General features: G+C 41.3%; 1 protein-coding gene across 1 annotated transcript; it reads right to left on the bottom strand.

Moving 5' to 3' along the window:
- Window positions 1–15,333: 15,333 nt before the first annotated feature.
- Window positions 15,334–15,807, bottom strand: GAPT (GRB2 binding adaptor protein, transmembrane; the record flags this gene model as incomplete). Its single annotated transcript, XM_082652010.1, has 1 exon — window positions 15,334–15,807. One exon carries the CDS (start codon window positions 15,805–15,807, stop codon window positions 15,334–15,336), a length of 474 nt encoding a protein of 157 aa, XP_082508136.1.
- Between the last annotated feature and the right edge of the window lie 417 nt (window positions 15,808–16,224).

Raw genomic sequence — 16,224 nt, 5'->3', positions numbered from 1 at the left:
CGCTTTTACTGGTGTCGAGAGGTGAGAGTGGAAAGTATGGTATGGGGCTAGAAGGAAAACTTCACTATATATCTTCTTGTATCTTTTGAATTTTGAACCACGTAAATATATAACCATTACATTAAAAAAATTGTCTATTGAAGTTGCCCTTTCTGGATAATTGATGTCTTACAACTCTTGCTGTGTTAGGAAGGTGTTAGCTACTATTATAGAGTGAATGAAGTAACTAGCCTTGAAGAAAATGAGAAAATCGTCTATATGGGTATCTAGAGGAAGAGCATTCCAGGAAGAGGAAACAACTAGGAAAAGTGTCTGAAGGACCCTATTTTATGGTGTGTGAAATCACCCTGGAGAGGAGATTATGGTGAAATTCTTACTACTCCAAAAATATGTCTATTAAGAGCAGTGCCATGCAAATTGCCCCCAAAATTATAGTTACAGGATGATTTTATAACTTTGCAAATTAATTGAAAGATCAGGATTTTGTTTTATAGTTTTAAGTTTTGACTTCTCCTGATTTCTCAGCCTAAATTTTCAATCAAGTGACACAGAGTACCATTTAAAATATACCCTAAAGAATATTGTATATTTGTGGGCCACTAGTGTGCACTGCCTTTAAAAACTTATACAGTTATACAGAGGAAATAGCAATGTAAAAGCAAAAGCATAAAGTATGTTTTACTGTTTTTACTTTAACTTCTTTTAAATTTTTATATTAATCTTTCAAAGATCAACAAATGCAATCATTTTTTTTTGAAAAACAGAACTCTTTTATAAATTAAATAGAAAACCCAAGCTTCTCTCTTTGGCTATGTGTCTATTTTTGTTCTCCAGTTGAGTTTTCCAGTTGTCATTGTTCTCTGATCTTTAGCCATTTAATCTCCTTTTGAAAGAGATACACCTTATTTTCCTATCCAAATATGTGCCATAGAGCGTATTTGAACAACCTGAATAGCTGTTTAATAGAGTTAGCTTTGTCGTATTTCATTATTAGAAACTGTTGGGGTGGAAAAATACAACTTATTTTCTTCTTAAATCTTTAATTGTGGGAGTAAAGCAGATATGGTGACCTAAAAAACTAAAAAGGAAAGTATAAATGTATAAAATAAGTGGATTTTTAAAAATTTTGTGTTGGTAAAGAATAGGTTAGGAATAGAGGAGACTATTATTTTTCTAGATAATTACTACTGGCCTTCTCTGCTTTTTTAAAAAAATAATTTTTATTGGAATATAGCTGATTTACAGTGCTGTGTTAGTTTCTGCTGTTTTTAAAGGCTCTCTCCTGAACCTGTATCTCTATCTGTTCCAATTTTCCCTCATTTATTACCAGTACATACTTAGAATAACATACTTAGAATAATTTCCTATTTCCCAAGAGCAGACATGACTATATATGTAGGTAATGCCAAAGAAAATGAAAACAAGTACACGAGTGTCCTCCATGTTGTTCTTTGTTGATGGAATACTGGGGGTAGGGATGATGGAGGGAGATTTTTAAGGGATTCTTAAGTCAGGACATGAGTTGTTAGATTGTGTCTATTATCTCTCAACTCCATAATCATTGTTCTATGGTCTCCTCTATACCACTGGGGATGAGAATCTGCATGTTATATTTCTCAAACTCCCAAGCTCCCTTGTCGGTTGCCTTTTGGTAGGTTTGAAGGTAGGGAGAAGCTCTTGTTCTGCTTTCTCGTGGTACCTCCTGCAGTGATGGTTGCTGCGCATCACTTCCTGGGCTCCTGCTCACATAACTTGATCCCCAAGGAGCAGGCTCAGGGGCATAGGAACTGTGAGCTCTAGTCTAGTCTGGATCATTTCGCTTTAGCTCTCCCTGGGGGAGAATAGGGAGGGAATAGGTTCCTGCAGTTACTGATCTTTTGAGTAGAATTACCTACTCCTTTTTGTTCTCGCAGTCCTGCAACATCTTTGCAACCAATTCCTTTATCAAGTTCCCTCTATCTGAAATGCCTATACACACTCACATATGCATTTTCTACAAAATAGTGAAAAAGTGTGTACTTATATTTTACAAGCTTCCCACCTCTCCTTCTTTAGTCTCTCTCCTACTTTTAGTGTTTTCCTAACAACTAAAACTCCCTCTGACCTCTGGTTTCCCAGAATTTATCATGATGCTTCTGGTTTTCTCATGATGCTCCACTGGGTCCCCATAGTGGCCATGCTCAGATTATCTCTCATATCAAGTCATATGTATCTTGTATTAATATTTCCTGGGACTTCCAAGGTAATGAAGTCTTGTACTCTTCCCCCATCTTAGCTCACCATTTCTTTCTGAAGAAACATTTTACCCTCTCAGTCAGAATTAGACTTTCTCATCTCTGCTCACATAGCTATGAACTTACGCTTCTACTAAAGATAGAATTTATTACATTGTACTAAAACTGTTGGTTTATTTATGTGGCTTTCACAAAAGTCTATGAGTCATTTGACATCATTTCTGTGTCACTACAGTCTAGAATGGCCATGGCATATGAATATATTTAAAAAAAAATAAAGCAGTACATGTTTTATCTGGAATGACATTGAATTCCAAAGATTTGCAGGCCTAATAATGCAAATTAACAGGTGAGTGGCAATATCAGTCCATGATTTGAGGGGGAAAAATGATTATAAGGTTAAGCAGACTATAAACCTCAAGGGTAGAGGCTTGCCTTTCATGTATCTGTATCCTCAGCTTAATACTGTGCTGAGGTATTACATGGGCTAATACCTGGAGGGCTGTAAGAGATGCTCTTAATTAGGCAGCCATGGTGATGAATGTCAAGGATTAAAAAGGACAACTGAGTACCAGAAGGCAGGAATATAGAAGAAATATGAAGACAATTTGGCTTATTTCCTCATAGCATCTTTTTACCAAAAGCCATCTGAAACTCCATTGTATCTTCCCCCTGAACCAGCCCAGAATTCCAGAACCTCTGCACTATGTGATCACTTGTCTTAGAAGAAAGCAGTTAATTAGTTGCTCAGATGTGTGGTGGCTCTTCTCTAAATCCCTGTTACTTACCTGAATCATCAACTCTTGAAAGAATTAAGTAGTGGGTAATGGTTTAAGAACACAAAAGGATTTTAGAGACTCTAAAGAGCAAGGAAGAACCCTGTATTGGTGTGAGTTTCAAACTCTGTGACAGGCAGGAGGGATGTGTAATTGGGACTTTGGACACCCTTAAATTACCTTGACCCAAGCAACAACCTCCTATATCATTCTAACTCTTGGACAAGTGCACACACTCAACCAGCAGTCAACGTGGTGGAAGTAACTTCAGGGCATATCAACAATCTTGGGAATTGAAAAGAGGGAAACTTATATCATCATGGCATGGCCCAAATGGGGGTGGATATAATTTTTATGGACACTGTCTCTTTAGGTAATACTTCTGTACCCATCATGAGAATTTCTCAAGGCCCTCCATAATGCTCCAAGGAGGGAAGCTTGTAAAGTATGGCAGCCAAAGAGAGGCAGTAAGATATACAAAAGCTGATGAATTTTGAGCAGAAATGTAGACTGAACTAAGCAAATTTTAATACCCTTTGAACACATCAAAATAAGTGTGACAGGGCTTCCCTGGTGGCGCAGTGGTTGAGAGTCCGCCTGCCGATGCAGGGGACACGGGTTCGTGCCCCGGTCCGGGAAGATCCCACATGCCGCGGAGCGGCTGGGCCAGTGAGCCATGGCCGCTGGGCCTGCGAGTCCAGAGCCTGTGCTCCACAACGGGACAGGCCACAACAGTGAGAGGCCGGCATACCGCAAAAAAAAAAAAAAAAAAAAGTGTGACAACTTTCAGAAGGTGAGCTCTGTGGCAATGAAGTCATTCCAAACATCTGAGTCAATGATTTAACAGTAGAATCAATACAACTTTTAACTGACACATATTGAAATTAGGGATTAAGCTATATCGTTCTAGTGCATTGGAGTTCAACTAGGACTCTCAGAGCTGGTGCGAGGAGCACAGAACTCATCTATCTCCAGCCCAGCCTCCCTCAATCTTGCCCTTGGTTCAGCATTCTTGCCCCTTATTTTCCTGGAAAGGAATTTGGACAAGAGCTGCTTCACTGTTCACATAAGAGGTAGCTATTTTGAATTTTAAAAAGTCGAAGTAGTGCAAGAAGTTTTTTTAGTTATATAAATTCAATTGTGACCATGCTGATCAGAAGTTCTGATTGGTAGTTACAAGTGCATGATTGTTGAAAATTTCAAAATCAATTATTATTATTATTAGTTTTTAACGTCTTTATTGGAATATAATTGCTTTACAATAGTGTGTTAGTTTCTGCTGTATAACAAAGTGAATCAGCTATACATGAACATATATCCCCATATCCCCTCCCTCTTGCGTCTTCCTCCCACCCTCCCTATCCCACCCCTCCAGGTGGTCACAAAGCACGGAGCTGATCTCCCTGTGCTATGCAGTGGCTTCCACTAGCTATCTATTTTACATCTGGTAGTGTATATATGTCCATCAAAATCAATTATTATATAATAAATGCTTATTTTATTGAGTAAAATTTCAAAGCACAGAATCTTTGAAGAAGAAAATCATAAAAAATAATCCTTAATGGTGAAAAGTCCAACAATAATATGTAGGTAATATAACTGAGACAAGTAATACAACAGATTAATGTTTTATATGCATCTTAGGCATTGAATAATTTTTTTTTTTTTTTTTTTTTTTGCAGTACGCGGGCCTCTCACCATTGTGGCCTCTCCCGTTGCGGAGCACAGGCTCCGGACGTGCAGGCTCAGCGGCCATGGCTCACAGGCCCAGCCTCTCCGCAGCATGTGGGATCTTCCTGGAACGGGGCATGAACCCGTGTCCCCTGCATCGGCAGGCGGACTCTCAACCACTGTGCCACCAGGGAAGCCTTTTTTTTTTTTTTTAATTTTTGGCAGCGTTGGGTCTTCGTTGCTGAGCAGAGGCTTTCTCTAGATGTGGCGAGCGGGGGGGCTACTCTTCGTTGCGGTGCGCAGGCTTCTCATTGCGGTGGCTTCTCTTGTGAATCACAGGCTCTAGGCACGCAGGCTCAGTAGCTGTGGTACTCGGGCCTTGAGGGCGCAGGATTCAGTAGTTGTGGCTCGTGGGCTTAGTAGCTCCACAGCATGAGGGATTTTCCCGGACCAGGGATCGAACCCGTGTCCCCGCATTGGCAGGTGGATTCTTAAGCACTGCACCACCAGGGAAGTCCAGGCATTGAATAATCTTAATGTCTGAGGCATTTTCACATATTATTCAATTTCCACAATAACTCTACCGTATTCTTATTAGTGTTACTTATCAGCTGTGGATTTTCTGACTCAGAGTGGATAAATAACTTTTGCAAAGCCACATAGCTAATATTCATTAGAACTGTGATACTAATATAGTCTAGTATATGTTTTAGCATTTATTTTTTCCACTCTATTACACTGCCTAGAAATATTTAAATTCATGCCAGACCTGTGTAGAAAGCTAATCTGTATGAAATTTTCTCAACCAATATTTTCGTGTTTCTAATTATTTTTAATAGCAGTTTACAAGCCCTTCAAAGCAATTGGAGATTTTGCCCTTTCTTTTACACAAACAAGCCAACACAGTGATAATGTCCTATAATAATGGGCCTCTTTTGTAGAAAGGCAGTCATTAATTCTTATTTTCATTCTAGGTAAATTCTGCTATATAATTCATGCTTTAGTAATCCAGTGTAAGTAGCCTGTTCTGACTGCTCAACTACGTCAAGTTCTTCTATTACAAGCTTTAATATCACCATGTTTCTTTCCTTCATAGCATTTATTTATGTTTTTAATTATGCTTTTGTTTGTAGGGTTTTTTTCTGGTATTTCATCTAGACTGCATTGTATGTTTTTATTCACCATTGAGTTCCTATCACAATGCCTAACAGCTGATGCACCGTCAGTAAATATTTGTTAGCTGGGTAACGGCTAAATGGATGCATGGATAGACAGAGGAAGGAAATCAGCACAAGATAGGTCATTTTGGACTGCTGGCATTAAACAAGGCTTCATATGTGATCTGGAATTTAATATAGGCTTTGAGAAGGGGGCAAAATGTTTAACATGTCAATCCACATGTTAAAAATATACACCCTTTATTACAGCTTTTTTTTTCCCATTAAGTGCAGTCGAGGAGATGCATCCTAAATTAAGCCTCACAGCTTTCTTTTTCAACACATGTGGGTGAGAAGGTATTGTTATATTAAGCAACACAGCTAATTAAAAGAGGAAATGAAAATCATTCTTAAATGAAAAGAGTACCACTTCCCCCTCTGGTTTCCTTTACTATTATATATCCTTGAACTATAAAGTGTTTCAGTAGAAAGAACTATTACTAAACAGTAAAATCAAACAATTTCTACAGATCTGCATGACGCATTAGAAATAGTAGGAACAAAGAACTACATCTTGATTTAGAGCTAAGGGACACATTTGCTTGATTATTGTTTGTTCTGCAGAGGGTCTGAAAAGGAAAGACACACAGGCAGCCCTTTCACTTGCTCCACATACAAGACTCTTAGCCCCCGACTGCCTTTCAGCAGCCTCATTCATGAATATATGTCCTTGCCTAGCCCTTGTAGATGTCTAGCTTTCTCCTTTAGACAGAACGTTCTCTTTTGATTACCATTAAGGGGATTATATATTCTCAAGGTTCTTTTTTTATGCATCTTTTCATTCCTCCTTTTTCTAAATGTTCCCCTTCCCGTGCACTTTTCTAGTCCTCTCCCAAACCTTTGCTCTAAGATTTAATTAGTTGATCTAGCAAATTCAAAAGTAATTATTGCTTTGCTTTTGCTTTTCCACCTTTTGATGTTAAAAGGAGGAGATTCTCCCTTAAATGTAACATCAGATTTTTCCTTGCTCAGGTACTTCACAATATTCTCCTTGATCTTCTGGAACAAACAGAATGAAAATAGCTTCTAGGGCCTTGCCATTCCAGCCCAGAGAGAATATTTGTCATTAGCTCTTCCTTCAAATGTGCTCTCCAGCCCTCTCATTGCAATGCAGTTGTCACAGACATTTCCCCACTTCCTCCCCCTTCCCCTCACCCTGAATGCGCCTCTTCTGTTGGTCATGTGTCTCTCTTATCAGATAATTGAGTTAAAAGTGTATATAGTCTAGACAAATTCTGCCAGATGAAACAAGATGACAAAGGAGTACATTTTAAGAAATAATGACCAAAAGAGGACATGTTGTGCACCACTCCACTCCTGATTGATGGGCTTCATTACTTAGCTCCGGCCACACGAGAACCACATGCATTAAGAAATCTGTATACTCTGCTCTCTTAGGGCTATCTTTGCTTAACATTTAGAAAAATCAGCGTCATTTCTAAATGCAGAGAAGGCCCAGCTAAAATAAAATAGATAAAAGCAAAGCCCTCAGGAAATGAGACTTGAAAGGATGCTATGAAGAAGACTTGGATTAAGAGACAAACAAAACCTTTCTATTTTCAGTCAATAAGAAAGGCAGCAAGTTACGTTGACTAGCCCTGAGTTCTGATCCTGGTTAGTCATGAATCACTGTATTACTTTAGGGAAGTCACATAAACTTTCTGGGACTCATTGTTCTCATTTGCAATATGAGGAAGTCAGTTTAGATAATTTCCAAGTTATTTTCTCAGTCTGAAATTCCATGATGCTAAGATAGAAGATATCACCTACTAATAATACTGTAATAAAATAACCTGAGCAAGTCTCTCATCAGAATGACTGGGTTCAAATCCTGCCTCCATTTTTTTTTTATTGACACTAAGATCTTTGGTCAGATTTTAACTTCCCTAAGTCTCAATCTTCTCATCTGTAAAATGGGGATAACAACAGTACAAATGCAATAGAATTGTTGGTGAATTAAGAAAGATAATTCACATAAAGCCTTATCATGGTGCTTGGTGCTCAGAAGCCAGTCCAATCGTAGGAATGTAACAAGGACTACAGTCTTCTCAGAAACACCTAAGAAGGAAAATAAAATGTACATTTCTGTGTATTTGCTTGATGAGTTTCCAATATCCTAATTTGATATTTAAAAAATCATATGTTAATAAAGCCTAGTTAATTATATTCCTCCTCCTAAATTCTCAGTATCACAATTAATATGTCAGTCTAGCATGGAGTGGAGCATGGAGTGGGCCTGAGGCAACAGCTAGACTCTGCTTTTCACTGAGCCTCAACCTTATGGCTTTTACAGCTTCCGGGCTTCTGGGGAGCTCACCTCAGACCCAGCTAGCCACCGTCTCTGTCACTAACAAAGATTTAGAATACATGTGGCAGTGGATGGTCTGACTTCCATAATTTTCAGTCTTAACTATTCACTAAAGCCAGTCTGTCCTTAAAAAGGAAAAGCACTCCAGAACCACTGAGCTTTTGTTCCCATGGCAACAGCGCAGGTCAATAGCTGCAGTCACACCTTCATCAGCCTTGATTGCATCTGGCAATTTACCATCTTCTGTGCTTCCTTTTGTTTGAGCCTCTCTCATTTGCTTAATTCCCATCTCTATTGGGAGAATCGCAAAATGCAAAACTACGGGAGCTGAATTTAAATGAAAAGCTATGGGAGCCTTAATAAAACACTGGAGAGCACGGCTTATTTTATAAAACTCATAGACATGTGCTTGTTAGAATCAAGTCCCATATCCTGAACCTCAGAATCTCGCTTCCCCTATTCTGTTACAGCTGAGAAATTATTTATTTGCAATACCCTATGGTTTTTGGAAAAATCGATGCCACTTCTGCCTTCCAAGATCCTATTCTGATATCATGGGTATCAGCTTTGTCAGGATAAAGTCCAAATTCCTCAGCTTGTCACACAAAGCCCTATATCAGCTGACCTTTGCTCACAGCACCACCTTCCTCTTGCCCGTCTCCCTTTACACTCTACACTTAGGTGGTATTTCTCTTCTTTCACTTCTTGAACACATCCTATACTCTGGGTCCTCACGCATGCTGTCCCCTCTTTTTGGAACATCATTCCCTCAGCCTCCTTGCCTGGCTATCTCGTAATTGTCCTCCAGGTCTCAGTTTAGGTGTCACTTTCCACAGGAAAGCCTTCTTAACCCCAAGCCTGGAGAGTCTTCCATTACACCACGTGCTTCCCTGTTACACCATTATCTCAATACATTCTAATAGCCTGTAGAAGTATCAGAACTCCTTAAAACTGTGTAAGCCCACCGAATGCAGAGGCAGGGTCTGTCTCTACACCCTCCATCCACTAACCCCTCTGCTGAATTTGCAGTGCTCCTTAAGTGTCTGATACATCACAGGCACTTCACAAATATTTGTTGCATGACTGAAATCACTTTATCCTACTAGATCATGAGAGTCCCTTGTTATAAATTTCATGACTTTGGTGTTCTGCAACTCCCTGTCTATCCAACTGTAAGCATCTACCAGAAGGTGCTTTTATTCAAGATGTATTTGCAATTTTCCTATCCTTTACAGGGATTTCAGTAGATAACCAGTCACTTAAAGTGGACAAATTCTAAAATCCCTGGTCTGTGGTCTGTGTTTTTTTTTTCATGATTTAGTCCACTAACCACTGATTTTTAGGTCAGCTCAATGCAGTTACCCTAAAAAGACTTAAAAATAAGGAACAAACAAAAATGTTGAAGTAAATGTATGGCTCAGCACTACTGAGCCATACACCTATAGTCATCAGACAAGTCCACTACCAGGCCTAGCAAGCCCTGGACCTCTTCTTGCTACTATACACAGAGTCTTATGTTTCAGAGCTCATCAGTCAGCAGTCAGCGGAAGAGAAGGACAGACACACTGTTTGCTAAATGTGACACCACCTGAATTCAGTGACTGGGGATCACAGGGACAAATCTTGAGCCAGGCACTAATGTTGAAGAGGCAGCTACTCAGTACATGGTATACTGACACCATGATACTTTGAGGCTGGAGTTTCTGACACTGCGACATTCTGAACTGTCAGCTTCTGAAATTATTAGCAAGCATCCCATGCAGTGGATACCCTCCCTTTATCTCTGAGCCTTCTCTGATCCCATCATTAATTTCATTTCTATGTCTGAGTGAAACCCACACCTTGACCTCTAGCCATCAGTCTGACCCATGCTGAATTTCAGATGTCTGAACGATACTAATACTGCATAGAAATAAGCATTAGATGGTGAGCTATGTGAGTCAAATGCTTCCAAAGGACATTGGGGGCAGGAGAGTTCAGGCATAAATGTCTAAGTCACCTGGGGAAGAAGTGTGAGAAGAAGCTGGGAGCTAAGGAAAGCCTCATGGAGCACCATTGTGCTGAATGGGTGTACAAGAGGAAAGGAACTTGCAAAAGAGCTGAGGAGGGGAGAGAGGGAACAAGAATACCATGCTGCAAAGTGATAACACAATATAAGCACTAAAAGGGGACGATGGAGTTTATAACTCCCTGAATCGTAAAAAACCAGCTGGTTATTGTGGCTTAGAAGAGCAGTTAAAAAGGTGGAAATAGGGTTTCCCTGGTGGCGCAGTGGTTGAGAGTCCGCCTGCCGATGCAGGGGACATGGATTCGTGCCCCAGTCCGGGAAGATCCCACATGCCGCGGAGCGGCTGGGCCCGTGAGCCATGGCCGCTGAGCCTGCGCGTCCGGAGCCTGTGCTCCGCAACGGGAGAGGCCACAACAGTGAGAGGCCCGCGTACCGCAAAAAAAAAAAAAAAAAAAAATGTGGAAATAGGGTCATCTTTCCCCTCTTTTCCCTTTCCTCCATGGAACCCAATGTCCAGTCTCCCCACTGGCCTAAGTGCCACACCTGCTCTGCTCCTTCTACTGATGTGGCACGAAGCTCACTTGTGCTGAGACAGCAAAGAAGTCTCATGGCACTGAATTTCTATTAAAATCTGGCTTAATATATCCTTGCATAATAGTGATATTCAAAATAATATTTGTAAGTTTTCCCATTTTGTTATTTTCCAAAGTATTTCAGCAATTTCACTAAAAATGTTAGCCTTCAAGAAAACACCTTAATGATTTGATCGGCAAACATAATTGAGCATATCCTATAAGCGAGTACTGGTGATCAAGCAGGGAGTAAGACAGAAAATGTTTCTGACCTCATGGAACTTACATTCTAGGTAAAGAGAGCAGATTATAAACATACAAGAACACTTGTCAGGTAGTGATAAGTCTATGAAGGCAACTAAAGCAAGGAAAAGGGTCTGAGATTCACAGTAGGGGGCCATTTCAGATTGGGGGGTCAGCTCTGAGTACGTGTCCTTTGATCAGAGAGTTCAATGAAATGAGGAGTTCACAGTGTGAATATCTGGAGGAAGAGCAGTCAGGGCTGAGATAATGTAATGTCCCTGAATTCAGGCAAGTTTGAGGACCAGCGAGAAGGCTAGTGATCACATAAGTACACTTCCATGACAAGGACGGGTGCAATTACCAATATGTTTACCAGTAGCCAATTGTTATCTACATTCAACAAGGTTAGAAAGGCAGTAAAGGCAGACAACTTCTTCCTCCTTTTTATATCTACTTACCTTACTAGCAATTCTTTTTTTTTTTTTTTTTTTTTTACGGTACGCGGGCCTCTCACTATTGTGGCCTCTCCCACTGCGGAGCACAGGCTCCGGATGCGCAGGCTCAGCGGCCATGGCTCACGGGCCCAGCCGCTCCGCGGCATGTGTGATCTTCCCGGACCAGGGCACGAACCCGTGTCCCTGCATCGGCAGGCGGACTCTCAACCACTGCACTACCAGGGAAGCCCCTTATTAGCAATTCTTGTGTGTGTGTGTGTGTGTTGGGGGGAAACAACAAAGGGGGTAAAGGAAATTGTCATTCAACTTCTCTTTTTACCATACATGCCCTCCATTCTCCGTCCCGCTCCTATTTCCTATTCTCGTTTCTCTCTCCCCTTCTCTCATTTCCCCCACTCTTCTCCTCCTCCTCTTCTCTATCTTCGTCCCCACCTCCCCTTTCAAATTTCTATCTTCCATCTGCATCCTTTACAATATTTCTGTACCTTCTTAAAATCTCAAAAGTGAAAATCGTCCTTGAGAGAGAAAAAGATTGTTTACATCGGCTGAGAATAGCAGTTTGCATTTGAGTTAGATTATTAGCGAAATTAACCACATGTACCACAATTAAAAGAGGAAGGAAGTTGGGGGTGGGGAAAAAGACCCAGTAGCGTCAAATATAATGAGCGCGGCTTTACGAGGTACTCACAGAAATGTCGGCATGTTCACACCCGGTGACTCGTAGCTAGTCTCTGCAGGGTTTCATGGCCAACATCCAGCAACAACAAGCACCTGGCTCCTTGCCCCGGCGCTCATGCCTGCAACTTGCAAAGTTTCACTTCAGTCTGACTTAACACTTCATCATAAAGGTAATAATAATATACCCCAATAAGAGGGTAGAGTAATATATCCCAACCCACTATTGATCTCACAGCAAATGGGCCCTTGCTTAGCTCACTGAGAAACCTTGCTTTAGCTCCTCCCGATGAATGCTCAGAGCAGACTGGTAAGGCGGCTCCTCCAGTGCCCACCTGTGGCTACTCACCTCCACAGGGAGTCTCGTGACCCCTTTAGATAATACCACTTCAGCTGTTCTGGATTAACCCCCTCTTCGTTCCAGCCTGATTCCCACCATCCTACCAAGACACAGATACTCTCTGGTGGTGTTTCTGGCAGGTAATTTTCAGCTCCTATGATTGAGTACTAGGTAGGCATGGGTATAGATTACTCTAGCAAAAAACTTACTGTTTGGGACTTCAAAATGACCATGTGGTCTGGGACCAACATAAATGCTTGAGATCAACATAAATCCTTTTCTCCTCTAGAAAGTGAATAGGAGCCGTTTCAAACCTCGCCAGGCTTTATGGACTTTCATTAATGAGTAGTAAGGTACTGAACATTCTTTACTGTCTTGAGCACTTCCATCTTGACCCTTTCCAGTTATTTCTCAACCTGGTAGCTCTTCTAAAAATGTAATGTTGTCACTCCTCTGCTTAAAATCATTTTTTTAGATTCCACTTGCACCCACGTCAGAGTCCAAGCCACCTACCAAGACCTACGAGAAGCTGCGCTGTGTCTACTCTTCCCCCCTTTGCCAACACATCAGGTGTCACTTCAGCCCTCCCTCACCAAGCTCCAGCCACCATGGCTTTCTTTAAGTTCCCAGAGCACCACACATTCTTTCATGCCTCAGATTCTCTCCATATGCTGGTTCCTTTCTTGCCCATCACCGCATTTACAGAACCCCTTTCACCCTCAGGTCTCAGCTTAAGCGTGCCTTTAGAGAGGCCTCCTTCGGCCATCTTATTAAAATTCAAATCCTCTTCCCTACTGAACGAATGCCATTGTTCTCAAAAACAGAAAGCTTTTGGGCTTCCCTGGTGGCGCAGTGGTTGAGAGTCCGCCTGCCGATGCGGGGCACACGGGTTTGTGCCCCGGTCCGGGAAGATCCCACATGCCGCGGAGCGGCTGGGCCCGTGAGCCATGGCCGCTGAGCCTGCGCATCCGGAGCCTGTGCTCCGCAATGGGAGAGGCCACGGCAGTGAGAGGCCCGTGTACCGCAAAAAAAAAAAAAAAAAAAAACAGAAAGCTTTTTTTTCTTCACAGCACCTACTATACCATTTTTAGTTGTATCACTCAGGGTCCACTTCAGGAAATGGAAACCATACCAGCTTGTCTGAAAAGGGAGGACCAAATATAAAGCATCAATTTAAAAAAAGTACTGGCAGACTGAAAAGACAAAAAGAGGACACTGAGGTACCAGAGAGATAGGAAATGCGGGAAATAGCCACCAGACCTAAGGCTGGGGATCATCAGAAACTAGGAGGAGGTGTCCTGCAGGGCTGGGACCCAGAACTCAAGGTTCCGTTTGCTTCCTGCCAGTCCCTCAGGAGCTTGGAGGAGGGCCTGAGGGGCTGGTTCTCAGATACCAAGGAAAGGGTGCTGCTTGGCTGGTGCCGGCAACTCTGACAAGGTGCAAAGAAGCTGGTTCTGGGAGTGCTGGGAGAATTAGAAACTGCGAACAACCAGTGATGCTGGAGTAAGTTAAATGACAACAGTACCTTCTCAGAACAGCAAGGAGAACGAGAACGAGCAAGGCCCCTTTTCCTTCCTGTTTGTTGCCTACCATTCTTCCTCACTGCCCACTATTGACAGATCCTAACGTGGATACACCTGGCAAAGGAAAAAGGTATTGATAGTTTGCAGAGTTCCAGCCTGAGCAATTTAGAGCAGCATATCCAAGGGTGGGTTTAGAGACAGCTTAATAAATAGCATCGTATTTGTTTGTTTTTTGTCTTTTCTTTCGTACTAGACAGAACATGTTCAGGACCCATGTCTTTCTTTTCACTATTTTACCCCGTCCATTTGTACAGCACAGTAAGAAGTAAATAGAAGGTACTCAATAAATATTCCTTGGATGGATGAATTTATTAGATTGTTTTCAAAAGGACTTAGTAAAATATACAGTTCAATTCTTGTCAACTGAATAATATTGAGTGCCTCACACGGCGGTCTAAGCATTGGAGCTAAAATATGAATATGAGACAGTTCCTGACTATTTAGTAGGGAATTTAAGACATCGTCATAGGACACTAAATAATAAAATGCCATTGCAAACATTCGTATGTTTAAACGCCCAAAGAATTGAATAGGCAGCCAAATCTATAGGAGATCAGGAAAAGAAAAAAGGCAAATGTAGGTTTGGAATGATTCAAGAGACTTGTGGAAGAAGTTATGATCTGAGGCAGGCTTAGGAGGGGGTGGACAAGCAAAGCTGTGGAGGAGGGATGGGTTCGGCAGGTTTTCAGATGATTCTGATGAAAACGAAGTGAGAGATTAGTAGAGGTCACTGGAAAAGTGAATTTGAACCAGCTGTGTAAAATCATGAATTCTGGAGTTAGAATTATGAGTAGTATGTCTTTTACAAAGAGGCGACATTAAGAGGTTATATGCAAAGGAGTGATGTCGCCGTTGGGAATATTTTCTGCAGATGAATCGGGCAACATCATGGGGATAGATGCAGCATCACTGATTATGTAGAAACTAGAGCCAGAAAGACTAGTTAGCAGACTGGGACAACAATCCTAGGCCAGAAAAGAAGGTGGAGATAGAAAAAGAAGAAAAATATAACAAGTAATGTTCAGAAGGAAGAATCAGTAAAACATAACGCAGAATTAATCCAGGGCAAGGAGGGTGGAGAGGATATCTAGAGTCAATCCACAGTGATACATGCAGAGAGGATTCGGAAGGGTGGAGATAAAACAGAGATCATTGAGTTTGAACAGAAGAACTTGATTAATAATGTTATCAGTACAATAAAAGTTCCAGAAAATATTTATCTTCCAATAACTAAACCCACATTTTGAAAAGTTAATAAGAATCCGGAAGAATATATATGTCTTCATCTTGAGGTTCTTCAGAAGTATCAGGCTTCTGGCGGGTATAATAGTCACATGGTGTCTCATTTCCATAGATGTGTTCCTTGAAATTGGTCTGCCAAGTGTTTTCATATACTCCCTTGTCTGTTTCTTCTTTAGCTTGGGGAGGACACGCTTCCACATTTTCATAGTTGCCATGTGTGTTAGTGTCCTTCCCAGCAGAGCTGTGGTCTTGGGTTTGAACTGAGATTTTATGCCTTGGGCCGATAACCTGGGAGCTCAGGGAGACTCTTTTACTTTGGTCTTTTCTCTTTTTTCTCCTTTGCAAAAACTTTGGTAAGGTAAGTTGCCTTGTATTATGCTGTTTCCAGTGCCAAACACACCCAATTCCACAGATCACCAACAGTAAAAGAAGGGAAATTCCTATGGAAACGGCCACTGAAGTATTTCCACAGCTTTTCAGCATTTCTGCACAGTATTGTTTTGTAGTATGGTGTAGCCCTTAATGAATTCACAGGTACAGTCCACTGTAATTCTTTGTAGGATATGGTCTGAAAGTAATTTTGGAAGTTCTTTTAGGCATTTCTGTTTCAGATATGAAAGAACATCATGGCAAAGTCCTGGTGTACATAGAGGAGAGGTGAGTAAACTTGATTTTGGAAGCTGGCTCTTGTTGTAGCTGATGATTATACAATTGTTGTTGTATAATTGCACCGTGTCGGGGGGATTTCATTCAACTCCGCTTCCTTTTCTATCAATGAATCACAAAATGAAGCACAAATGAGTGGAAACTAATAGCAGAGCAGAAAACTCAAGGAAGGGAAGGTTGAACGATCTACCATCCACGTGCCTGCTGTAAATCAGAAACATTTTAATTGCGTAT

The sequence above is a fragment of the Grampus griseus genome (genome assembly GCF_964374135.1).
Source record: "Grampus griseus genome assembly, chromosome: 3".
Lineage (NCBI taxonomy): Eukaryota > Metazoa > Chordata > Mammalia > Artiodactyla > Delphinidae > Grampus > Grampus griseus.
This window is presented reverse-complemented; position numbering and strand designations above follow the sequence as displayed.